This window comes from Grammomys surdaster, unplaced genomic scaffold (assembly GCF_004785775.1).
Source record: "Grammomys surdaster isolate TR1022 unplaced genomic scaffold, NIH_TR_1.0 333, whole genome shotgun sequence".
Lineage (NCBI taxonomy): Eukaryota > Metazoa > Chordata > Mammalia > Rodentia > Muridae > Grammomys > Grammomys surdaster.
The window spans coordinates 505,829-532,790 of record NW_021604752.1 but is presented as its reverse complement, the minus strand read 5'-3'; the positions used below and the strand labels follow the sequence as shown (position 1 = coordinate 532,790).

The 26,962-nt window shown below is 40.4% G+C and overlaps 1 protein-coding gene across 5 annotated transcripts; it reads left to right on the top strand.

Moving 5' to 3' along the window:
* The first annotated feature begins 1,952 nt into the window (after nt 1–1,952).
* Fam133b (family with sequence similarity 133 member B) lies at nt 1,953–26,468 on the top strand. 5 transcript variants are annotated; one of them, XM_028778298.1, is made up of 11 exons: nt 1,953–2,064; nt 11,799–11,896; nt 14,958–15,036; nt 15,702–15,776; nt 15,891–15,923; nt 16,310–16,372; nt 16,742–16,834; nt 18,206–18,256; nt 21,024–21,110; nt 22,579–22,626; nt 25,155–26,468. In XM_028778298.1, the coding sequence occupies exons 1-11, from the start codon at nt 2,041–2,043 to the stop codon at nt 25,239–25,241; spliced, it is 738 nt and encodes a 245-aa protein (XP_028634131.1). In that variant the 5' UTR covers nt 1,953–2,040; the 3' UTR covers nt 25,242–26,468. The 5 variants fall into 5 exon arrangements, with proteins under 5 accessions (XP_028634131.1, XP_028634135.1, XP_028634132.1 ...); XM_028778302.1 differs by having other exon boundaries at nt 1,969–2,064; nt 22,579–22,630; nt 25,155–25,291; XM_028778299.1 differs by lacking the exon at nt 18,206–18,256 and having other exon boundaries at nt 1,969–2,064; nt 15,891–15,918; nt 16,348–16,372.
* Nucleotides 26,469–26,962: the final 494 nt, after the last annotated feature.

Here is a 26,962-nt window from a genome sequence, read left to right as displayed (position 1 = left end):
ACTGCCTCAGTCTGCTAGCCTAAGTCTAGTCCTAGAAGCTTCTAGTCTCTATACAATCTAATTTAGGCCTAGAATGTTTTACAGGCTCTGAGACTTACTGCTGAAAAACTCACCCTTCTTTGTTCTTCCTGAGCTCTGACTGGCTGGTTCAATTTAGCTGTTCTGGCTCAAATTCCTCTCCAAGCTGACTGATTCTAACCAGCTTCTCTCAGTTTCTGACTGAATTGCTCTGCTTGGCCTCAAACCAAATCTGGCAATCTGTTCTAATCTTCTGGCTCCTTCTCATTCTCTGGCTCATTCAGTCTTCACTTGTGTCTAGCTTGTTCTCTCTTCAACTCTTCTCTGTAAATCTCACCCAGTAAAACTGCCTCTCCTGTCTCTCTCTTCGTGGCTCTCCTACGTAGCTTCCTTTTCCTCTCTCTTCAACTGAGAGTTGGGCATATCCTATTCTGTCAAATCTTTCTCTGATTCATCGCTTTGTCTGCCATTCAATTAGACATCCCTTTCAAACATGGGTGCTTGCTTCCTTCTATAAACTAACTTTACCTTCATTGTTTGGGATTAAAGATGTGTACTGAGGACTGACCCACACCACAACTAGAAACTGTTTTTTAGTAAATAACACAATCTCAGGTTTCACAGTGTGATTACATATCCTGCAACACATACCAGCCTTTTTTTTTTTAATTTTACTTTAGACAATGTCTCACTAAGTTGCCCAGGTCAGACTTGGACTTACTTTGTTGCTCAAAATAGCCTCGAACTCATGACTTCTATTCACCCACCCCTAACCTCCCAGGTGCTATGGTCATATTAGGCTAAAGAATTAGCCTAATTGAGGTCCAGGAAAAGGCTAAAGGATTTTCTTCAATATAATGAAAGGCCCATATTTCCATTTTCTAAAATTCCAGAAAGGATTCTGATCAATTTTAAATTATTTCCTTATGCTTTGATGTTGACATGAATCTACAAGCCACTTTTTCCAAGCCTGTGAATACTCAGAGAGTACAGCGCGTTAGTCTCTAGAGTCTAGACCACATCTGAAGTTTAGGTACAGTTCAGATAATCCCATAGCACCCAAGCAATAAAGTCTGACCTGTGTGTGTTTATTTCCTCCTATGAGTTTATAAGCACACCCCTTAAAGATAAGGACTGTGTCTCAACTATATGTGACTTGTCTCAGACTAATTTTTAAAAGTTTTATGACAAATTATTTGTTAGATTTATTTCACATGTTTGCCTACACGTATGCGTGTGTACAGTATGTATGCCTAGTACATAGAGGTCAGAAGAGGGCATTGGATACCCAGGAACTGGAGTTACAGATGGTTTCAATCATGTAGTTACTGGGAAGTAAACCAACATTCTCTGCAGGATCAGCAAGTGTTCTTAAATACTAATTATGTAAAGTAGATGATTAAAAAAATACAGCAACAGAAATGGCCAGTTATTGTTGGTGAACCTGTTTAATCCCAGGGAGGCAGAGGTAGGTGGATTTTCATGACTTCGAGATCAACCTGGTCTACAGAGCTAGTCCCAGGACAGCCAGGAATACAGAGAGAAACCCAGTCTCAAAAAAAAAAAAAAAAAAAAAAAAGATTCACAGGTGAAAAGCACAAGTTCCTTAAGCAAGTCTCTAGGGCCCGTTTGTATTGGTTTTCACTTTATTTTCACAGTGTACCAGCGCAGGCACGGTAGGAGTGGTAGTAATCTTGCTTTCCCCTAGAATGAGTATTTTTGGAGCATAAGAAAACCAAGGCCAAATGAAGTGAGCTGCCTCGGAGAGGCGGGGTACAGAGTGTGTCCTGTTCAGGAACGGTGGGTCACAGCTGCGGCAGCTCCCGGGAACCGCAGGCAGTCGCTAGCGCCGGTCTGTCCTCCGCACCGCCAGGGGGTGCTGTGGCGTGCGCGGTCTCCCCCGGATTGGCGGGGCGCCGCTCTCTGGGCGGGGCATAGAGGCGGTAAGAGGACTTGCGGCGGGCCGCTTCGGCTTCTCGGGCCTGCTCTCTCCGCGGTTTCCCGCGCGTTCAGCCGGCCACCATGGGGAAGCGAGATAATCGCGTGGTGAGTATTCGGCGGAGAAAACGGAGGAGTGAGGCGGGGCCGGGCGGCAGGCGAGCGAACGGAAGCCGTCGCCCGTCGCGGCGGGGCTGGCGGCCGCGTTGCACTTGGGGCCCCGAGACCCCGCGCCGTGCGGTGCGCGTGCGCCTTGCTCGTCAACAGCGGCCCTGGGGCCTGTCGCCCCGGAGCGGTAAGGGTTGTGGGCACGGAGCCGGCGCCGCCTGTGCCGAGAGGCCCAAACCCAGCGCAGCACGACCGAGGCATGGGGGTGGGGTGCAGGGATGAGGGCTTTGGGGTACTCCAGACTCCTGTGCCCTCGGAAGTTAGTGACTTCTGAACCCAAGTTTCTACCTGTGGGAATGGGGGTCCTCCTTAGTCACAGCTTGACCACAAAGGCAACTGCCCGAGCGAACGCGCGTGGGTACCCAAAGAACTGCCAGGGAAAAGATAGTGTTCCCCATCCCGTCCTAAAAACGACGACAACAAAAACGTCCGTTTTAGTTCCTTGTCGTTCCGTCATGGAAGCTTGGTGGTCGCGAACCGTGCCTGGCTTCAGGACAAGACCATAGAAGAGAGTTGAAATGGTCCGTGTGCGTGGGCACCCTGAGTTCAACGTAGTAGTCCTTGGGCTCTTTTTAATGGCCTCTCAGGCTTAGAAATCATCTCACCTGCTTCCTGGAGAATTTCAGTTTTGTTGTTATTAATGATGCTATCGTTGTTTTAGAGATGATAGGATTGCGTACAGGCATAGTTTCTTACTGAATCCAGACGGTTTCATTTTACTGGAAATTTTTCATTTATACATTCCCTAAGGAATTTTCAAAACATACGAAATTAGTTTCTTTTACTGGAGCGTTTTGACAACTCTGTTCTTCTGTTGTCATCGCACAATATGTTCTGGTAGCATTTTGTTTGTACTTCAGAGATTCTAAGACTGAAAACATTGCCATCAAAAGGTAGGAGGTGTAGGAGATGTAATGGAGATGCAATACATCTCCAGGCAAGGATGCTTAAACTGTGACCAGATGTAGAATTTGCTACTTGGTTCAGTACCTCATGGATCTGGATCTCCCCCACCCTCCAACCCCCCAAGTCTCACGTTTTAACAGGACTCTTAAACCACAGATATCCTATACATCCTGGTCCCACGCATACACAGCTTCTCCATCATCAACATCCCCCACCGTAGAGATACAGGTGAACTTGGGGTTTATGTTTCAGGAATCACGTGATCCTGTGCGTTGTGTGTCTTTGGATACATTACTAATGATATCAACCATTATGATGCATTGTCACCACTTTGAAAGACTCTGCTTCAGTCATACCTGCCCTTCAATCCACCACAATCACTGATCTCTTTACTAGGGCCATAGTTTTGCCAGGACTAGAGTTTGGGTGTCTACCTCTGAACATACTAGCTGTTCTGATGTTTGTTGTTTTCTAGAAATTGGCAATCCAGTTCTTTTTCTTGCATTGATGATGCCCTCATGGTTTTAAAGATTATAGGATTGGGGAATAAACAAAGCAAGCCAACCGAAAAACAAAACAGACAAGCATAAACCAACCAAACCTTTAGAGGGTAGGAGCACAGGTTGCTGCCTGCCCTCCCTCCCTTCCTTCCTCCCTCTCTCTCTTCCTTCCTTTCTTCCTATTAATGTTTGCTTGCTTGTTTGTTTGTTTTGAGGCAGTCTCTGTGTTTGTCTCTGACTGACCTGGAACTTTGTAGACTAGGCTGGCCTGTGCCTGCCTCTGCCTCTGGAATATTGGGATTAAAAGCAGGAGCCACCAGGCCTAATATGTGTTGCTCTTGCAGAGGACTGATGCGTTCCCAGCACCCACATCAGCCCTCTGTAATCCAGCTCTAGGAGATCCAGTGCCTTCTGATATCCATGACAACTCACTTGCACACGGGAGCACAGATACAAATTAAAAACAAACAGAAAACCCCTTTTTGGTCTCGTGTTGAACAGTTGTTTTGGTTTTATTCATATTTATTTATTTTGTGTGTATGTGTGCACACCTTCCACAGTAAGCTTATGAAGGCCAGCAAGCAACTTCCAAGGATTTTTCTTCTTCTACCATATAGATTTCCAGGATCAAACTCAGGTCATCAGGCTTGAGTATAAAAGTGTTTTGGTGAGTTGAGCCATCTCTCTCTCTCTCTCTCGGTAATTTGTATTTTGTTCTGTCGTGGAGTTTGTTTGTTTGTTTGTTTGTTTGGGAAGTTGTAGTCACAGCTTTTGAAGCTACTGAGAACCACACTTGAGTCCTTTAGAAGTGTCCACTTTGATGTGTGAGCCATCTCTCAGCCCTTCTTAGAGAAGCTTTGGGTTCACAGAAGAGTGACTAGAAGGACAGAGAGTTCTGTGCTTATGTGAAAGCTTGGCTGCCTGCATTCCCACACATGGACAGCCTCCTGTCACCAGTCTCTGGCAAGACCAGGGTACTTTTCTTACAGTCCTGCATTGTTTGACACGTTGTCCTCCAGGATCACAGATAACATTACAAATTTTTTGTTTTGTTTTTTCTTGAGATCTTTTTAACTGGCCATTTTAGTTCTTGGTATCTGAAAGGACTGAAGCTCACAGCCTTAGTACCTGTTGTTTTCTGGATGCTTGCTTCATATTCTTTTTGATAACCTGTGCCCTCTAAAGTAGATATATCCTCTAGGTAAAAGTAGATAGAGCAGCAGCTCAGAGTCTGCTCGGCCCTTTAGCGTTGTACTGCAGTGCTCTTTTGGTGCCTGCCTGCATGTATATTCCCTTGAGTTACACTAACAAATCATTTTCTTTTACTTGAACTCATGCAACAGTTTGGAGCCACAGACAGTTATAGTCATATATAATATGAATGTGTGACTTACAAAGTCACAGTATTTGTTTTTGTAATTTTTATTTACATTTAATTTGTATGTGTGGGGGGGTGTTGTATGTGCCAGGAGACACCTTTCCAGAGTTAGTATTCTCTGTCCACCGTGTGGGTCCCAGAGAACAAACCCGGGCCTTCGGGCTTGGAAAGCACATGCCTTTACTCACTGAGGCATCTCTCCAGCTGAGGCTGCGGTACTTAAAATGATCAAGTTGGTTGAGTGCAATGGCTGAGTGATCAGGAGCACTGGCTGCTCTTCCATAGGACACAGGTTTGCTTCCCAGCACTCGCATGACAGCTCACAACCTCTCGATAACTCTGTTCCAAGGCATTTTAAGCCCTCTTCTGATCTCCATTATCACTAGGCACCAGAGGCTAAGAGGGTGTAAGATTCCTTGGACTAGGATTTACAGCCAGGTAAGAGCTGCCAACTGAACCAAGATCCTCTGCAAGAGAAGCAAATGCTCTTACCTGCTAAGCCATTTCCCCAGCCCTTAGTGTTTCTCTTATCAAAGTAGTGGATTACTTCACTTAAAATGGGGTGAAGGGGGTGGGCTGGAGAGATGGCTCAGTAGTTAAGAGCACTGACTGCTCTTCCAGAGGTCCTGAGTTCAATTCCCAGCAACCACATGGTGGCTCACAACCATCTGTAATGGGATCCGATGCCCTCTTCTGGTGTGTCAGAAGAGAGTGACAGTGTACTCAAATAAATAAAATAAATCTTAAAAAAAAAAAAGAAGAGGTCCGGCCCCGCCGATCTTCTGTCTGCTACAGGCTTCTGTACTTGAGTGCACATGCTCTCAAACACGCACACATATATAATAAAAAATAAAATCATTGAGGGCAATAGCTCCTCATTTTGGTGTTGCACTTATTCATATTTTGTTATTTATTTACTAAAATGCTATTGTTTTATTTATTTTTTTTACAACTGAGTTTCCTTTTCACTTCAGAACCTTGGAAATGTTTCCAAATCAAAAGCTATAGATCTACTTTTCAGTGACTACATAATATTTCATTTAGGAGGCACACTTCAGTATGTTTCATGAATCCTAATTTGATGATGGCATGGGTACTTTCATTTTTTTGCTGTTGTGGTAATTTAGTTGGGATGGTCTTTTTCTATAGTTGCACTGTTTGAAAATAATTTTACTGTTTTAGACTTAAAATGTTTTACCATTAGGTTCTACTAAAGTGACTGCAGTTAAGAGTGCTGAGTGCTCTTGCAGAGAACCTGGGTTTGGTTCCCAGCACTCATGACTCACAAACACTTGTAACTCTGCTTCCAAGGATCTGACGCCCTTTCTTGGCCTTCAAGGACACCTTTGCACATTGTGCATGCACAAGCAGACACATACGCCTAAATTAAAAAAATAATGTCATGAGATGTATTTGCCATACTGTTTGACAGGTGTTGGGTTTAGTTTGTGTCGTGTGAATCAGCAGCATTGTTGGTGAGTTGACAGTTGTGTTACTAGAGAATGTATGTTCATATAAAAACAAAACAACGTGCTGGGATTGGGAGATGACTTAGGACAGTGCCATGCAAGCCTGAGGACTTAATCCCCAGAAGCCATGTAAAGAGCCAACTACATTGCTATTCATCTTTAATCTCAGCATTGGGGGAGGGGTTGAGACAGGAGGATCTCGGCTAGCCAGTGTAGTGACATTCATGAGGTCCAGGCTCAGCGAGAGACCCAATCTCAAAAAATAATGTGGAGAGCAAATGAGGAAGACACCCCATGTAAGCCTGTGGTTATACACACACATACACAGAGTCTCTGTATTTTCATTGTGTTTGATACCCATATCTTGTCTTGATTCGCTAATGTTCCCTAACACTAGGAAATTCTAATATTCCTTCCTCCTGTAAGAAACTTATGTCAGAGATTTGTGGTCAACCAAGTAGTTAGGCAGTATTGTTTTTGTGGAAGTAATTCTCAGTATTTGCTGGTCAGTGGTGGTTTTTGTATTGTTTACTCTGCCAGAGAAATCTGGAAGTCTGTCACACTTGTTTCATAGGTGGAAATGTTGGCCATTTTTACACATTTTGATAAAGTACAACAAATGGTAAGTAGTAAGAGAGGCCTTAAAATTAACCTAAGAGTAATTGCTTTTAGCCTAAGTTCTTTTTTTATAAAGTTATTTATTTACTTTGCATCCTGGTCACAGCCCCTACCCCCACCCCACCCCAATTCTCCTCCTTCCCTTCTCCTCAGAAAAGAGGAGGCCTCCCATGGATATAAACCAGCCTTGACATACAAAGTTGCAATAAGACTGGGTCTGTCTTCTATTGAGGCTAGACAAGGCTAAACCCAGATAGTAAAAAAGCATCCAAAGGCAGGCAGCAAACTCAGAGACAGCCCTTGCTTCTTCTTTAGGAGTCCCACATGGTGACCCAGCTGCACAACTGTTACATATGTGCACAGAGCACAGAGCCTAGGTCCATCCCATACTTGCTCTCTGGTTGTCAGTTCAGTCTCTGGTGTCCTTGACTCCTCTGGCTCCTTCAATCCACAGAATTCCCCAAGCTCCACTTAATGTTTGGCTGTGGGTCTCTGCATCAGTTTTCATCAGTTGCTGGGTGAAGCCTCTCTGATGACAGTTACATTAGGCTCCTGTCTGCTGGTATAGCAGAATAACATTAATAGTGTCAGGGGTGCCCTCCAACTCATGGCATGGGTCTCAACTGGGCCCTTCCCTTAAATTCTGCTCTATCTTTTAACCCCTGCACATCTTGTAAGCAGAACAAATTGTAGGTCAAAGCTTTTGTGACTGGATTGGTGTCTGGTCCCTCCATAGAAGTCTTGGCGGGTAACCGGAGATGACTGGTTCAGTCTCCATATTCCCTATTGCTAAGAGTCTTAGCTATGGTCACCCTCATAGATGCCTGGGAGTTTCCATTGCCCTGGGTTTCTAGCTCTTCCCAGAGATGTGCTCCTCCCCTACCCCACTCCAGCATCGAGTCCCCTCCCTCCCTCCCCCACCCATGTCTAATCTCTTTCCCTTCTCACTGAGATTCAAACCCCTCCACCCCCTCCTACCTTGAGCCCTCCTTTTTACTTAGCCTCTTTGGGTCCTGGGGTTGTAGAATGGTTTTTCTTTACAGCTAATATCTACTTACAAGTGAGTACGTTCCATGTTTGTCTTTCTGGATCTGGGCTACCTCATTCAGGATGAGCTGTTCTAGTTCCATCTGTTTGCCTGCAAATTTCATGATGCTGTTGTTTTTAATAATTGAGTAATACACTGTTGTGTAAATATACCACATCTTCTTTACTCATTCTTTGATTGAGGGACAGCTAGGTTGTTTCCAGTTTCTGGCTATTATGAATAAAGCTGCCATGAACATAGGGGAGCACGTGTCCTTGTGGTATGTATAGTGGAACGTCTTTTGTGTATGTGCCAAGGAGTGGTATAGCTGGGTTTTCTGAGGTTTCTGAGAAACTACCAAATTGATTTCCAAAGAACTATACAAGTTTGCCTTCAAACCAGAATTAAAGGGCTGTCCCCCTTGCTCCACATCCTCATCAGCTTGAGCTGTGGCTTGAGTTTTTGAGCTTAGCCATTCTGACAAGTGTAAGATGAAATCTGAGTTGTTATAATTTGCATTTCCCTGGTGACTAAGGATGGTCACCATTTTTTAAAGTGCTTCTTTGGCAGTGGAGATTCCTCTGGAGAATTCTCTGTTTAGATCTGTACCCCATTTTTAATTGGGTTATTTGGTTTGTTGGTGTTTTAATTTCTTGAAAAAAAATATATATATTGGATATTAGCCCTCTGTCAGATGCAAAGTTGGTGAAAATCTTTTTCCACTCTATAGGTTGTTTTGTCCTTTTGATGGTGTCCTTTGCCTTAGAGAAGCTTTTCAATTTCATGAGGTCCCATTTATTAATTGTCAATCTTGGTAACTGAGCCATTGGTGTTCTGTTTATGAAGTTGTCTCCTGTGCCAGTGTGTTCTATTCTCCCACTTTCTCTTCTATCAGGTTCAGTGTATCTGGTTTTATGCTAATAGTATCTTTGGACCACTTGAATTTGAGTTTTGTGTAGGATGATAGATAAGGATTAATTCAAATTCCTTTCTTCTACATTCAGACATACAGTTAGACCAGCACCATTTTTTGAAGATGCTTTCTTTTTTTCCATCGTATAGTTTTGGCTTCTTACCAAAAGTCAAACATCCATAGGTGTATGGGTTTATTTCTGGTTCTTCTGTTTGATTCCACTGATCAACCTGTCTTGTTTTTATGCCAGTACCAAGCGGTTTTTATTATTATTAATTTGTAGTACAGCTTGAAATCAGGGATGATGATACCTCCAGAAATTGTGTACAGGATTGTTTTAGCTGTCCTGGGTTTTGTTGTTTTGAGTGTTGTTCTTTCAAAGTCTATAAAGAATTGTGTTGGAATTTTGATGAGGATTGTGTTGAATCTGTACATTGCTTTTTGTATGATGTCCATTTTTACTATGTTAATCCTACTGGTCCATGAGTGTGAGAGATCTTCCCATCTTTTGGTATCTTCGATTTTTTTTTTTCAAAGATTTGAACTTCTTGTCATGCAGGTCTTTTGCTTTCTTGGTTAGAGTTACATACATCAAGATATTTTATGTTATGTTTGGCTATCATGAAAGGTCTTATTTCTTGAGCTAATTTTGTATCCAGCCACTTTGTTGAAGGTGTTTATCAGTTGTAGGAGTTCCCTGGTAAAATTTTGGGGTCCCTTGTGTATACTATCATATCATCTGTGAATAGTGTGATACTTTGACAACTTCTTTCTAATTTATATCCCCTTTATCTCCTTTAGTTGTCTTCTTGCTCTAGCTAAAACTTCAAGTACTGTAATGAGTGAATAAGGAGAGAGTGGACAACTTTGTCCCTGATTTTAGTGGAATTACTTTTAAGTTTCTCTCCATTTAATTTGATGTTAGCTATTGGCCTGCTGTATATATATATCCTTTACTATGTTTAGTTATGCACCTTGTATCCCTGATCTCTCTAACACTATTATCATGAAGGAGTGTTGGATTTTATCAAAGGCTTTCTTGGCATCTAATGAGATGATTGTGTGGCCCTTTTTCTTTCAGTGTATTTATATGGTGGATTACATTGATGGATTTTTATATGTTGAACCATCTGTGAATCTCTTGAGATGAAGCCAAACTTGATCATGGTGGAAAATGTTTTTGGTGTGTTTGTGAATATTTTACTAGTATTTTTACATCAGTGCTCATAAGCAGATTGGTCTGAAATTCTCTTTCTTGGTTGAGTCTTTGTGTGGTTTAGGTATCAGGGTGACTGTGGCCTCATAAATGAGTTTGCCAGTGTCCCTTCTATTTTGTGGAATAATCTGAAGAGTATTGGTATTAGCTCTTCTTTGAAGAAGAATTCTAGTAGAATTCTGTACTAAAACCATCTGGACCTGGGCCTTTTTTTGTTGGGAGACTTTTAATAACTGCTTCTATTTCCTCAGGGGTCTATTTAGATTGTTTTCCTGATCTTGATTTAGCTTTGGTAAGTGTTACGTACCAAGAAAATGGTTTGTTTTGTTTATATTTTTCAGTTTTTTGGAGTTCAGGTTTTTGAAGTAAGAACCAATGAATCTTTGGATTTCTTCAGTGTCTGTTGTCCTGTCCCCCTTTTCATTTCTGATTTTGTTCATTTGGAACTGTCTCTGCCTTTTAAGTTAGTTTGACTGAGGGTTTGTCTATCTTGTTGATTTTTCTCAAAGAACCAACTCTTTTGTTTTATTGATTGTATTTTCTTTGTTTCTAATTTATTGATTTCAACCTAAATTTGATTATTTCCTGCTATCTACTACTCTTGAGTGTGTTTGCTTCTTTTTGTTCTAGAGCTTTCAGGTATGTTTAGCCTAAGTTCTTATCATTTAGGTAGAGGGAAAAAGGAAGAATTTGTAAACATTTATCAACTTGAATTAAACTTAGGAAAACTGAATATAAAGATCAAGAGGTTGATGCCGGGCGGTGGTGGCACACACCTTTAATCCCAGCACTTGAGAGGCAGAGGCAGGTGGATTTCTGAGTTCGAGGCCAGCCTGGACTACAGAGTAAGTTCCAGGACAGCCAGGGCTATACAGAGAAACCCTGTCTTGAAAAACCAAAAAAGAAAAGAAAGGAAAAGAAAAGAAAACCAAGGCACAAAATAAGTGGGTTGCAGTGACTCAAAACCATCTGTAACTCCATTTCCAGAGGATCTGATACCCTTTTTATGATCTCCACAGGTACTATATGTACTTGGTGCACAGACATATACAGGCAAAACGCCCATACACATTTTAAATTTTATACATTATTTTGGGTTTTGGTTTTGTTTTAAAATAAAATATCATGTAGCCACTCCTTAACCTTCTTGCCTCTAGCTCCAAAGTCCTAGAACTGCAGGTCTGTGTCACTATGACCGGCCACATTTTAATTGAAGTCCTCCTTTTTGTTATCGATTATCACTTAATTTTGATGTTAATTTGAGAAGACAATTGCCATCAGTGTAGCACAGTGTGACTTCCTGGTGTAGGAGGATTAACCATAAATCAGATCATTTTACTTGCTTTGGTAGTGAGTATGGTGTGTGTGGGTTACTGGGTTTTAGGAAAAGTTACCATTAGGCTTCAGTAGGTGAGAGGGTCATTATTCATCAAACGTCTGATAAAGTTCAGCAACACATGCTACATGGAATAACTGCTTACCTACAAACATTCAGGGCTTTATAGATTACATTGGCTTTGTAATAAGTTGATTGGTTTTAGGTTGTTCATGCTTAGATATAGTATTTATTTATAATAATGCCACTAGATATAAGTGACTTTTCTTAGTAGCTATTTTAATGGAATTAATTCTTGTTCTTTCCTCAAGGCCTACATGAATCCAATAGCGATGGCTCGGTCAAGGGGTCCGATCCAGTCTTCAGGACCAACAATCCAGGATTATCTGAATCGACCAAGGCCTACCTGGTATTCCTCAGTTTACCTGTTTATAAGTTTAACCTTGCTGCTTTTATTGATTGTTGAGCACATGCCAGATGACAAGTGATTTTTACTGAATTTTGAGAGTTTCGTACATGAATATTGTATTCATATAATTTTCATTCTTCTCTCGCCCCCCTCTAGCTCTCTGTTTTCCCTTCCTACTCCTAAAGTTTGGGATTTCTTTAATATTGTTAAACATGTATGCACCCTATTGAATTGAATTCATTTTGTATTGCTCATATGCACATGTGGTTGAGGCTGGCCGACTGGGATTGGATGACATATCAGGAAGTTCATCCCTAAGGGAAACTGACTCATACTCATTTTCTACCCTCACCTCCAGGATATCTGTAGCATCTTCATTCAAGTTGGCTTGTCATCTGGTGTTTTCATTATGCAAATCTTATTTAGGCAACTATATTGTTGAGATTTCATGAGTCATGAAATCCTTCCTTGTCATGTCTAGAAAACGTTACTATCTCTCAGTGGGCATCCTAGTCCTTTGGCTCTTAAAGTCTTTCTGCTACTCTTCTGTAATGTTCCCTGAGCCTTAAGTGTAGAGGTTGCTTTGTTGAGGGTGAGAGCTACCCCTATCTGAATATAAGGGTACATATTTAGAAGTTTTATTGGATTAGGAAGATGGCAGTTCCCCTCCAGAGTCTGTGACCTTATCAGCCACAAGTTGTTAGCTATGTTTGCAGTATTATGGATTCCCTCCTACGTGGGCCTTCAGTCCAATTAGACAGCTAATGGCTACCTCCAAGCTGAAGGTGCCACTCTTGGACCAGTGGGGATATGCCCTCTGATCATTGTGGTTCATGGGCGGTGCCTTTTCTCCCTTGGGAGCTTGCATAGCACCTTCAGATACTGTGAGAGCCAGTCTGTCCCCAGAAAGGAGGCTCCCAGGTCAGTTCCAGATTGATAACTCTAAGTCCTGTGTTTGAAGTGTGATCAGTCTTCAGAGAGGCAATAGCCTGTATTGTTTTGGTAGTCTCTCTGGCCCCCTAGCTCATGGCTGGCACTCAGGTTTCATTATGTAATCTATGGCTCCTTCAGGTAGCATTATCACCCTGTATGGCACAACCTCCCCCCCCCTTTTTAAAAAAAGATTTATTTTATGCAGATGAGTATACCACCATTGCTCTCTTTAGACAGACCAGAAGAGGGCACCAGACCACATTACAGATGGTTGTGAGCCACCATGTGGTTGCTGGGATTTGAACTCAGGACCACTGGAAGAGCAATCAGTGCTCTTAACTGCTGAGCCATCTCTCCAGCCCACAACTCCCTTTTTTATGTTGTTTGTTTCCTTGTTTTTAGAATTTCTTTGTATATTTGGATATTGATCCTCTGTCAAACACAACTGACAGAGATTCTCGGTGGGCTTCTTTACTCAGTGGTTTCCTATGCTCTACCTATATATAACAGCATACTTGTTGATTGTTGGTCTTAATTCCTGGACAAATGGAGTTCTGTTCAGAAAGTCGTTTCTGTTCCTGTATCTTGTAAGCCACAGCCTATGCTTTCTTGTAGCAGTTTTAACCTTTCTGGTTTCACACTGGGGTCTTTGATTCATCTGGAGGTAATTTTTGTTCAGAGTAATATATTAAAGTAACATTTAACATGTGCTTTGTTCTGAATATACGATTCACATGCGTAAACAACATAGACATTTGAGAACTGGTACAGTACTTCAAGGAAACCTTTCCTGTCCCTCTCTTTCCTAGCCTCTAAAATGTCTTGCTTAACCTTGCAGAGTCTGTGCTATTTAAGATCAGCAGTGAAAGTGATTGTGCCCTTCACTGAAATCCCCTTACGAGGTTAGGAGTCATAGGAGTATGTACAGTGTTGTTCCCAGCTCATCGGCTCAGGCAGGCCAGTGAGGAAACTGGAGGAGTAGCTCTCATGTCTGTAAATAGATGCCACAGTTACAGGTACTGTTATTTAATATTCTATCCTTAGTGTTACTACAGTCCTGAAGTGACATCTCACCAGCTGTAAGGCACCCTTAGATCCCGGCAACTGTAGTTGATGCTCATCATATGTTCTAGGGAGTCCTTCCAGCTCACTGTCCACCTCCTCTAGTGTGGTTAATCTTGTTCTTAACCACTGCAACATTCCAGAAATGTTCCCCAAAATAAAGTGTTTCGCTTTAACATGGTAAGAGGGGATGGAATTTAAAGAGGAAATGCTCAGACAGGCGTTTTGCCTGTGAGTCAGAAGCCTTTGAAAACAACCCATAGGCTGGGTAATTCATAAAAGTACTCGCAGGAGTCTTGGCAGATAATCTTGCTAATGGCAACCAAAGGTACTGTTGAAGAGGCCAGGTGAGGCTTTTAAGGCCCTTCCTAATAGAGTCACACAGGTATATCACACAGGTATACCTAAGTCTCAGCAGGGAGTAGGACAACACATGTAGGACATTGCCAGCCCAGCAGGCAGTTATCTTTAGGCCCAATTCGGTGCCCAGGATTTTATTGTTGGTCAGTCAGTCTCTGCTGTCACATCGTCAAACTCCACATTCCTGGAAATAAAGAAGATACTCAGCCTAAACTATACTGTATCTTCACACATACAGAGTTTAGGCCAAATTAGCTGCTCTTAACAAGGGAATGGTAAAACCTCTCCAAAATCCAGTTCCAAGATTGCCCACCTTAGGACAGTGGTCCTAAAAGGTAGGGAGTTTCAAGCCTTCTGCATACATTACATGTCAAGTTTTTTATCTCATGGTCTTACTAGCAGAATGTAGCAGTTGAATAAAATAGAGTTGACTTGGCTCATCTTAAAACTTACAATTTGTGGCCTGAGGTGTCTTACTGTCTTAGAACTTGAGTGAAGTATCTGTTAGGCTGCTGTGAGAGTCAATCAAAATCATATTTAGGCAGTCTAGATTTAGTGGGCTTTATTATGATTATTTACATGATTGTGAACAAAGAAATTTGAACTATCAATATGAAAGGGAGTCTTAGAATATTAAAATAATATTTACAAACATGTCCTGTTTATATTCCTCCACTCACATTGTATCTCTCACTCTGTTTCTAAGGGAGGAAGTAAAGGAGCAGCTGGAGAAAAAAAAGAAGGGCTCCAAGGCTTTGGCTGAGTTTGAAGAAAAAATGAATGAGGTTTGTAAATAGCATTTCTTAAAGAAGTAGACTGATCTTTTCCTTATGATAAAAATGAAATGTACTCTAATTGTTTCACTTTAATAAACCAAGAATTTGATCATTGTACTTTCATTAAGGGGTTCTATATTTTATGAATATTACTGTTAAATATTTGAAGACAGGTTTGTGAGTAAATAAATACTTTCTTATAAAAATAAGAGAAGGACTCAGTAAAGGCACTTGCTTGAAAGCCTGGTGCTCTGAGTTGGATCTTCAGAACTACATCAACATGGAAGGAGAGAACCATCTCCATAGTTGTCCTCTGACCTCCACACATATCATAGCATATGTACACCCATGCATGCATCATGCCCACCCGATAGAAATGTTCATTTTTTTATTACATTTTTTTTAAAACTCAGGTGTGGTTACACACACCTTTAATCCCAGCACTCAGAAGGTGGAGGCAGATGGAAAGTTCGAGGATAACCTGGTCTACAAAGCAAGTTCCAGGACAGCCAGGGCTACACAAAGAAATCACGTCTTACACAGACATGTACACAGGTGAAAATAAGTGAAAATCTTTTGTTTAAAGAGAGGAAGCTGAGATAGGTGAGTGGTAATAAAGAAACAGAGAGGGTTTGGTAACTTGTAATTGTATCTTCCCTTTAACTTTTTTGCAGAATTGGAAGAAAGAACTAGAAAAACATAGAGAAAAATTATTAAGTGGAAGTGAGAGCTCATCCAAAAAACGACAGGTAACACCACTTCTTGTTTATTGTGATTTTTATCATTGGTTCATAGTGATGTATTAATAAGTTCATTTGAGAGTTACATCCACTTATTCAGGCTTGTATTTTCTTTCTATTTAGAAAAAGAAAAAAGAAAAGAAGAAATCTGGTAGGGTGAGCAAAAGTTTTCTGTTTTCTAACTGTTACAGCTAAGGGCCTATAAAGCAAAGTAAGAATGACTGGCCTTTCCTTGTATGCTAAAGCTGACTTGGGTGGTGATGTTCTCTCTCTTAGTGACCTAAAGAAGTGTCAGCATCCTCATACCATAGTAATGTCTCTGCTGTCACTACAGAGGACTGTGTTGCTCATTGCTGCACATGTTGTCGCTTTGTTGAGTTTTGGGGGGAGGGAGATGACTTTTCTATTTTAATTTCTAAATCCTATGACTATAGCATCTGTTTCTTAGACACTAGATTGATTTCACTAAGTGCTTGAGAGACTTAGTAAAAGAAACCAATTCCTGCATCTCACAAGCTTTAATTGTTTTGTGCTTGGTCAAGTATTCATCTTCTTCTTCATCGAGCTCTGATTCTTCCAGCAGTTCTTCAGACTCGGAAGATGAGGTAAGCTCTGCTGGGAGGCGGTTGAAGTAATTGGTACTACGTGAATGTCAGAGGGGCTCCTGCTAGGAAAGTGCTGCTAGACATGTTGATTTTTTTTCCTTTAGTTTGTTTTGTTCACTTAAAGTAATAGATTCTTTTAAAAATTTTAAAATGCTTTTGACTCACTCCTTAGAATTACATGCATATAATTCAGATCACTTGACTCTTCAAATAGAAGAGTGGTATGTTACATTATAAATATGAATTTAGGAAGTATGTTTATAAGCTGGTCCTTTCATTATGCTCTGGTCATTACTGCATTTATATTAGTTAGTGGGTAAATTATATTCTGAAACAGAAAGCAAATGCTTCTGAAAATGTTTTATGTAGGATAAAAAACAAACAAAAAGAAGGAAGAAAAAGAAGAGCCGTTGCCATAAGTCCCCCGAGACCTCGGTGTCGGATTCAGACTCAGACAGCAAGGTGAGACTCCGCTGGACTGCTGCGAGCAAAAGCGTTCTGTTTTCTCTCTGCTCTTCCTGTCTAGCATCACGTCAGTTAGAAGGAGCAGATTTCATAGATTTGGGGTTTTTTGAGTCAGGGTTTTTCTGTGTAATAGAGGTAGATCAGGCTGGCTTCACGTTCATAGCGATCTGCCCTCCTCTGCATCCCAAGTGCTGGGATTAAAAGGGGTATACCACCATGCCCAACCACATTTGACTTTTGTACTTTTGAGGTTCTGCACCAATCGACTGGTGTATTGAGTATTGTACATGTTTTTATCTTTTTATCCCCAAGTACCTTCTCCATATATATATCTTTCTGTGTTTCCAAATCTCCATGATTATTGTTTCCTCTATTTTCAAAATAATATTTATAATTCTAGGCAAAAAAAAAAAAAAAGGCCCTGGAAGTTGAATTCTTTTTTACCTAAATTTGTTCTGTACTAACTAGAAATGTCAAATACAATTAATACAACTTTCATAGAACAGTCTTTTAAAAAGTGTGAAGTGGTTTATAAAAATGTTGATTCCAGTTGCCAGGACCATATTAGACAGGACATATTAGTAGTAGACAGCATGCAGTATTAGCACTGTACTTAGTTACACTTTTTTATTCCTGGTAGAGAAATGTGCTGGAAAGCTTACTTGCCATTCATGAGAGAGACCCTGGATTCAACCTTCCATACCACAAAAAGAGAGAAAGGGCACCCATGGAACACTGGGCCCTCAAGAACCTAAAGGTCCTATTTTGGTTTCTAAAAGAGCTCCACTCACCCCAGGAAGATTTCTTTTATAGAAAGTACTCTGTGACTCTTTGTCTCTTGTGTCTTTAAGGCAGCAGTCTGATGATTGTGATAGCTAGTGTAGTGTTCATGAAAAGCCCGCTGTGCAGTAGGACCTGTATAGGCTTGTGATGGTTAATTCATTTAATCCTTTCAGCACATGTATGAGGTTGCTTGTTAATACAGAGGTTAATCACTAGAACTAAAGGAATAACAGAATTCCTGATAAGAATGGTAGGCTAGTCAGATTGTTAGATGGCAGAAAACCATGTGGATTATAGACCTCCAGTGTACGTGGCCACCAGAGACAAAGGCAGTGGTGGCATAAAGCCTTATTTTAAAATAAACACATAGGTATTGTTTTAGAGGAACATAGGTTTTATTCAGAGACATAAGAGAAAAGGCCTGTTGTCTTATGTGCAGATATACATAAAATGGGTTGATCTTTTATTTTCAGAATAAAATGCTGATATTGAAATAAACTTTTATTAGTCATAAATCAAATATTTTTGGGGAGGGCATACTGAAACTGTATTTTCTACATTTAAAAGTTACGTATATTTATTTAGGATGGTTCAAAAAAGAAAAAGAAGTCAAAGGATGTAAGTGAAAGAGAAAAGGTAACTATTTTTACATTGCCTTGGGGTAGGCTGTCATACAACATGTAGATGACTTTAAGAGATGAACAGTGATGTGTGACACTTTTCATGTCAGGGATTTCTTTTGTTCTTATGGCATATGTCATATTAATGTAATGAATTTATTTATTTATGAGATGGAGGCTCACTGTGTTGTCCAGGCTAGCCTCAAATTCCTGGGGTCAGCAGCTGTGGCTGTGGCTGCACAATTCCCACTAAGACTTCTTTATTATTAATGCTGACTGATGTCTATTAAGTAAAAATGTAGTTATTTCCTGATAGTCAGAGCCATTATAAAATAATGGTTGCTCTCATGTTTCAGAAAGGTATATGTGCAACTAAAACTTTATAATACATAATAAAAATCTGAAACATCTGTATTATGATTTTTAAATACTTCAAAGTATGACATACAAAATCTCACACACACACAAACACACACACACACACTCACACTCACACTCAGAACAGCCATCCTCACACTGGCTAAAATTAATAAATGGTTTATGTTTACTTCTGTCTATTTTCTGTTTTAAAGTTGCCATTCCTTCAGAAGCAGTAGCCAAATTGATATGCATGCTTCTCCAACACATTTAACACTTAAATATATGTATTCGTAGTAACATTTGACATTGTATTTTTCAAAATAGTGGCAAGTTCTGGAACTAGCTTTTTTATTTAGTATTACTATTGACATCATTGATGTTTTCAAGTTTATTTCTTTTGCTTACAATAGTCCATTTACATATTCTCTAGATTATGTTCAGTTTTGGTTTTTTGTGAAGGAGTTTCTCTGTGTTGCCCTGGCTGTCCTAGAACTCACTCCGTAGTAGACCAGGCTGCCTCCCAAGTGCTAGATTAAAGGTGTGGGCCACCACTGCCCAGCTTATTTTCACTTTGTAAATTTTATAGGTGTATTTATTTGTGTGTCTGTCTGCATGAGTTTGTGTGCACTGTGTCTGTTGAGGTGTGTGCCTGCGGAGGCCGGAGAGGATAGAGGATCTCGGGAACTGGAGTTGTGAGTTGCCTGCTATGGTAGTGGAGCCTCTGCATGAGCAGTACCTGCTCTTAACCACTGAGCCATTTCTCCAGCTCCCAATTATTTACAGATTCCAGCAGTACAAACTGCTGCAGTGCACATTTCTTCCGTAACTTTAAAGATTTTATTTATTTTTATTTGTTTAAGTGTATTGCTTGTAGGTAAGCATATGCACCATGTACATGCCGGTGCCCAAGATGCCCAGAAAAGGATGTTAGAGACTCCATAACTGGAATTGCTGGCAGTTGTAAGCTGCCATGTAGGTGCTGTGCACTGAACTAGCAGCAGTTTTCACTTCATCACTGAGCTCGCCCTGGCTCGATTCAGAGGGTATTTTTGCTCCTATGTGTTATTCTTAATTTTTTAATGCATATCTAGACTGTAATTTCTAGGTCCCCAGAATGTGGATACATTTAATTTAGTTTATCAATTTACATTTCTGAACAGTTGGCTGTACTAGTTGTTTGCATAATTTTTAGTTCTTAAAATGTCTATTTAAGTCCCTAAGTGCATTATAAAAAATTATTTTAGTGTGTGTATAGACAATGCATATGTACATATGATGTGGGGGAATGATGCTATGAATCTAGATCAGAAAACAGCTTTGTGAGGTAGGTTCTCTCCTTCTACCTTTATATGAGCTTCTGGTGGTCTTTGCATTCTGAGCCATTTTGCAGTCCCAAATTAAGGTGTTTTCACCATGTGAATGTAGGAGTTAAAGAGATGGCTTAGTGGTTAAGCATATTTACTTGTCTTCATAGGAACTGAGGTTCACAGCACCCACATTGCATGGCTAACAAGTACCTCTAACTCCAGCTCCAGGGACTCTGACTCTTTTGGCCTCCATGGATACCTACACGGACACACACACACACACACACACACACACACACAAATAAAAATAAATCTTTTAAATTATAATACTCTAAATATACCATTGTTATTGTACAGGTATCATTTTAAATCATAACAGGTAACTACTCATTGGTTTTCTTTTCTGGTGAAACCCTGAGTAGAAACAAAAGGATTAAAATACAGAAGACCTAAATCTTCCTAAAAAATTGTATCTGTTAATTTAAGGAAATGAAGACATTATTTTCTAAAGCAGTGGTTCTCAGTCTTCCTAATGCTGTGACCCTTTAATACAGTTCCTCATGTTGTGGTGACCCCCAACCATAAAATTGTTTTCACTGCTACTTCATAACTATAATTTTGCTACTGTTATAAATCATAATATGAATATTTATGTTTTCTGATGACCCCCCCCAAGAAAGGGGTCGAAACCCACAGGTTGAGAACCACTGATCTAAATGGATATGTAATGTAGTTGCTTCAATTTCTTAAATAAAAGCATTGTTTTAGTAGAATTAAAAACTGAAATCCTGGTAAATGTCAGCATTTTCAGAAATTTCTAAATTAAAAAATGAGTGATTTGTAATAATTAGAATCTTAGAAGCATAAGGTTTGGGCTTGTGTGATGGCTCAGTTGAAGCCTAAGGTGCAGATTTCACAGTCTGAACTAAGTCTCGAGTCCCCACAAAGTTGCAGAGAGACTAGACTTCCAGAGTTACTCTGACTGTTGCACGTCCACACATGTGCTGACGAGTAGATACACACACATGACATAAGCCTTTCAGCTTGAAAATGAACCGGAAAGTTTACTTGGCAGAGTGTTTCTTAAAATCAGGGTACATCTATTTATTTTTGTAGGACACTAAAGGACTCAGCAAAAAGAGAAAGATATATGAAGATAAACCATTATCATCTGAGTCGCTGTCAGAGTCAGACTGTGGAGAGGTGAGTAAAAGAAAGCAGTGCTTTTCAAAGTAAGTGTTACAGTTCCTCCAGAAGATATTACATGGCTGTCATTGTGATAGTTAACCATGTTTTCATATGCCTACCCAGTGTCGTCATATTTCATATGCCTATCCAGTGTCATACTTTTGATATTATGTAGTTGTCTAAGTACATAGAAGAGGCTATATGCGACACAGCCAACTGAGATCCAGTCATGGTTAAAGTCAAAAGAAAGATCATGTGTGCTGTTTGTCTTTTGTCTTAAACGCACTGTCTGGGCATTGCCAGAGGAGCTACTTTCCTGAGTCATGCTTCTCTGGGCTTCTGTCTGTCCTTTGGCATCCCTCTTGCCCAGCTGTCTGTCTGTCAACTCTGTCCCTTAGCTCCCTGCTCTCTCACGTTCGTATCTTCTTTGTTTGCTTGTGCCAGTCTCCTTGTTACTGCATTGGTTGTGGTTTGTGGTAATGGCCTCAGACCTGTCACACCTGCTACCTCATCTGTCTCATCATTGTAGTTTTTACATTCTGAAATGAAACTCATAGCTAATATAAACTAGATATGCCAGCTGTCCCCTAATAGAAAAAAACAAAGTCAATACCAATGTATAATCTGAGGAGATTGTGTTTGCTTATGTGAGTGCTTGACTATGATAAGCTCAGGAGATAAAACCTTCAGTTCAGGCTGGATGGTACCTCACAGGTGACTGACCTTCTGAAGTCTTTGCCACCAGTCATGTTCCAGAATGGCAGACAAAACTTAGACAAGCTCTCAGAGAACTGCCACCCAGTTGCAAGCAAACAATGTGTACTGTTTTATGTCTGTTCCTTTAATCCTTATTCGCCCTTAGATTGTCATGAGATATTTATGTGTTTGTGTCATGTATTTGTCTATCATGTAGTTATCTAACAGACATGCCATACAACTGAATACTTAGGCAGTTTTATCTTCTAGGACTGCTGTATTTAACATTCATCAGTATACAGTAAGGAAAGCTTAACAAAATATATCTGTACTTAACACTTAATATGCATGGGCTTTGGCAACTTTGGATTTAATTTCAATTCAGTGCACCACCCTTTAAAAGATCAAAAGGAAATACAAATGATACAATTGTTACAAGGATTTTAAACTGCTGCTCCATATGGAGTGCAGTACGTGTGTTTGGCAGTATAGAATACTGATAGTGGTTAGGCTGAAGCTAAGATTCAGGTGCTGTCTGCCTTATACTAGATTGATGGTACCTTTCCCCAGCTCCCACTGCTTGGTTTTGATGCTAAAGGGCAGCTCTTAGAGACATTTCAAATCTTAGGTTATGGCTGTTGCTTGTACTAATACATAACAGGAGTCATAAAAATGGGGTTTTATAATCAAAGATTTCTACATATGACTTGATATATTAGGTATAAAATTAGAATGCACTAAGTACAAATTCCATGTTCGTCTTCTAACAAAAACTTCAACTTTGTAGGTGCAAGCAAAAAAGAAGAAAAGCGGTGAAGAGCGAGAAAGAACAACAGCAAGTATCTTATGTTTTTATAGACAGCAGCAGGCCCACTGTTCTTTAATGAAACAGTGATTCAGTACTGGGGAGATGTGGTGCCCATCACCTTTGCTTACTGGATAGGAGAAGATCCAGTTGGCTTAGGAAGGGAAACAAGGTTCCCCAGACCCCTTGCAGTATCTTACTGTTAAAAATAGAAGTTCAGAGCGGGCAGAATGGTGCACACCTTTATTCCAGGGACTCGAGAGGAGGAGGTAGATGGTTCTTTGTGAGCTCTAGACCAGCCTGGTTTATATAGTGAGTTCTAGGACAGGCAGAGAGACCCTATTTTGAGGGGGTGGGGGGTGGGGAGAAAAGAAATAGAAGTTCAAGGGGCTGATGAAATGGCTCAATGTGTACAGGAACAACCTGAGTTTGCTCTCTGAGATACTAGTTATCCTCTAACCTCCATGTACACCATAACACACGCATACACACAAAATAAATAAACATATAATTAGAAAATGGGATCATTTAGATATGTAAATACACACATATATATGTTCCAACTTACATTTGACTTTCAATTTTACTTTTCCTTGCACGCGTGTGTGTGTGTGTGTGTGTGTCATGGAGTGCATTAAAGTATAGGATCTTCTGTGACTAGAGTTTCCCTATAGGTGCTAGGAGCTGAGTCTAGGACCTTTGCAGGAAAGCAAGCGCTCTTAACCACTGAGCCAGATCTCCAGCTCCTAGTTAACTTTTTTAAGCAATAATAAAATATGGTGATTACCTCAGTCTCCTTAAAGAAATTATTTACAGGTTAGCCAAACCTAGAATAATAAAAGGCTTCTAAAAAACATTAGCTGCAATGAGAAATATACTGGAAGTGGCAAAATGGAATGGGTAACTAATTATCATATTCTTTTAAAAACAGCCCTGCCATTATGCAAACTGATAGAAGGGAAAGAAAAGGGTTTAAGAAAAGGGAATGTATCCAAATGAGAAGCAAGCCAGGAAAAGAAAATAGCTGATAACCTTCAGAGAGTAGCACAGACCATCTCTGTGAAGTAAGGGTCCTCTGAGTGTACGAAGTGGCCTTTGAAGGCACTTTCTTAAGGAGAGGTAAAAGGAAGGATGAGGACATTTTCATTTGTGTGTCCGGGTTAGCAGTTAAAACTTTATAGCTCTTAATATAAGGACTGCCTCTGAAAAACCAGCTTCACTTGGGGTACATGATTCTGAATCACTTTGTATTTTGTGACCATGGTTACAAGAAACACTTTTTTCTGAGTGCAAATTAATTTGTGTGGCTGTTTGGTACTGTAGTTTTGATTGATTGATTAGGGTAGCACTCTGGTTCTGGTTCTTTGAAGGGCTCTGTTTGTTACCGGCATCTCCACCAGAACGATCTAGTTCTTCAAGATTCAATAGAGTGTGAGTTAGGTAGAAGGACATATGTGGAGAACGGAGTGAGTAGCTAAAGCAGGCCCCCTCCCCATGGGCCTGTGGAGGAACCTCCGTGGGAGTGTGCTTCCTGCACCAGCACCACAGTAAATATGTGCTCAGAGATCGTTGGCTTCTTTGTGAAATTGTGTTTAAGTACGTGGTTTTAAATGGAAAGTTCTCGGGGGCTGGTTGTCCCTTGGTGTTAAGAGTACATGCCATGCACAAAGCTGTGGCTCCTCCTTCAAGAGTACCCTGAGCAGGCAAGCTGCAAGATTCTTCTGTAGCAGGAGCAGACGAGAGGGAGCTCCTCCTTCCTTACCTGGGCTCTAGCCTCTTTTGAAGTATCTGCTTCTTGAAATTATGCCTTCTGCAGCAGAAGCATTCAGAAGACTTGGATGGAGCTCAGCAAGCTCTAGCACTCTTTAATCCACTAACAATTTGACCATTTTTCTAGGCAGCAATTTCCCTGTAAAAATTAGGCATTTGGTTGTATATTGTGGTATATCCCTGTAATCCTAGTATCAGGGGTTCAAGGTCATCATTGGTGACATAGCATATTCAATGCCATCCTGAGTTATATGAGACCCTATCTCAAAAAACAAAAACATGTTGTATTAAATAAAATACCAATTAATAATTTATTTAATACATGTTTTTGTTTTCGGTATATCAATGTTTTATATTAATGAATTAATATTAACTAATGTAGTGTTCCAACTTAAACATACTGTGTCCTTAAAAACGTGCCATTTGAATAAAGCAGGTGTGCCTTGCTGCTGCATGTGTCTTTCCTATTAGAGCTTTTCCTTTAGAAACTGTCTTACATGAAATGTAGTGGTTGGAGGCATCATCCAGTAGTCTTTTTTGTAGAAGTTTCTGTTGGGAGCTGCTAATGTTCCATTGACTCAAGAGTTTTTCCCTGTCTTTGAGACCCAGCAAGAACTCCTTGTCCTCATAGTTGTGGTTGTTGAGGCTTTTCTAGAAAGTCTACCTAGTGTCCTTGCTTCTGTGGCCGTCTATAGTAAGCAGCTGAGATGTAGACGTGATGCTGTCCTTAACTGGCCTGGTTTTAAGTGGGCACAGTAATAATACCTGCTGTGGAATTATTCTTGCAGGACAAAGCCAAAAAGAGAAGGAAGCATAAGAAGCACAGCAAGAAGAAGAAAAAGAAGGCTGCCAGTTCAAGCTCAGACTCGCCGTAGCATCCAGGAAGACCAGGGTCCTTACCGAGTGCAATGTCAGAGGAGCTCTCAACTGTGAAGATGATGACATACTTAGTACCGTGCATGAATCCCCTTGTTTTTAGACATGTCCTGGACTAGTCAGTACCACTTGGATTCCGCTGTGTGAAGGGCCATGATTGTTGCCTGCTGCTTGAACACCTTTTCCTCTTCCAGTGCTTGGTGACTCTGGGAGACAGTACTTTGCAGTCATACTAGTGGTTAAGATATTTGGAATAAAGCTAATATTTTTTACTAGAAGTACTTAAGAATAAATCAACAGAAACTTAATCTGGATCCATCTTTTAAGATGTAACCAGAAATACTGAGATGGCTCTAGTAAAAATTTTCAAAGTAGGGATTAGATTAATATTTCAAAATCCTTACTCTGTAGATAAGTATATTTTAATTTTTCCCCACGTGTAGTTTGATTTACTTGGGGAAGGAGCTTTTAAAGAGGGGGTGGTTTGCTATCTCTTTAGCTACCAGAACAGCGTGCCTTTGATCTCACACATCCTACTTTTGTGGACACAGTAGCCATGCTTCCTGGGAGGACAGAGCTGGGCAGCGTCAGGCCTGCCCCTGACTGAGGTTAATGACATCCGTAGACTTTGGTGTATGCTGCTTTGAATGAACCAGAGATACCCAGCCCTTTGCAGCATGAGAAAGCCCCCAAAGCTCTGGAATTTACCTCCACATCAATAATAACTGAATGTTTTTGGGTTACATTGTGTTACGTCATTTGAATTCATTTTGACTACACTTTGGCTTTGGAGAGGTATTGTTTAGTAGACACTGGTACTTTCTGAGCTTGATAGCTGACAATTCTAAAGCGCATGTGTTATACAAGTTTTAACCAGTCAGGAGATTTTTACGTAGCCAGTGATAGATACTTTATGTTTTGTATAAATTTTGTTTAGGCTGCAGTGTTTAGCTTTTAACTAACTCTTGCTGTCTTAAGTTCATTACTATGTTTAATGGCACATTTACAAGATATTTAGCATGTAAAAAACAGGACTTTGGTTTTTTGTTTTTAACAGCTTCATATTGAAGCTGAGACTTACCACAAACAAGTTGAGTGGCAGGCCTGGTATGCTGTATCTTGTTACATAAAGCTATTGCCAGAATCTTAGTAAACACATGTTTTAAAAGTTTGTTGTCTTTGTATATCAATAACAGATGATGACATGTTAACTTACTTGAGAACTATATTACTGGTCTGCCTGTGTCATGTTTCCTAAGATTTTGTGCTTCGTGTCTCTGCTGAATGATTAGGAATGTTAAAGGCCTTTATAAGACACTTTCATTTTACACTTTTATATAATCCAGTTGTGAAATGCAACAGTGGACAGTTTTGCCAGTCTCAGAGGCTATGCTAGTTGTAGTGGAGTATGCACAGAGCATTTTGGCATGAGAAGAGGCTAAATAAATAGCTATTTTACTTAAAATAGCTGGGCTCTTACCTCCCTTTGGGTCACAAGGAGTTACAAAAGTAACTGCACCATTTTGTTTTGTTTTTTGAGACAGGGCTTCTCTGTTTAGCCTTGGCTGTCCTGGAACTTGCTCTGTATAGACCATGCTGGCCTCAAACTCACAGAGATCTGCCTGCCTCTGCCTCTTTAGTGCTGGCGTTAAATGCATGTACTACCATTGCCCAACTACTGTCAGATTTCTAGTGATTAAAAACAACTTGTTTCTTAGGA

Coding starts and splice junctions, on each gene's coding strand:
- Fam133b (XM_028778298.1), top strand. CDS start 2,041: ATGGGGAAGCGAGATAATCGCGTG. Junction 15,924..16,309: donor AAAAGAAGAAATCTGGTAGG/GTGAGCAAAAGT, acceptor TGCTTGGTCAAG/TATTCATCTTCTTCTTCATC. Junction 22,627..25,154: donor AAGAGCGAGAAAGAACAACA/GCAAGTATCTTA, acceptor TTATTCTTGCAG/GACAAAGCCAAAAAGAGAAG.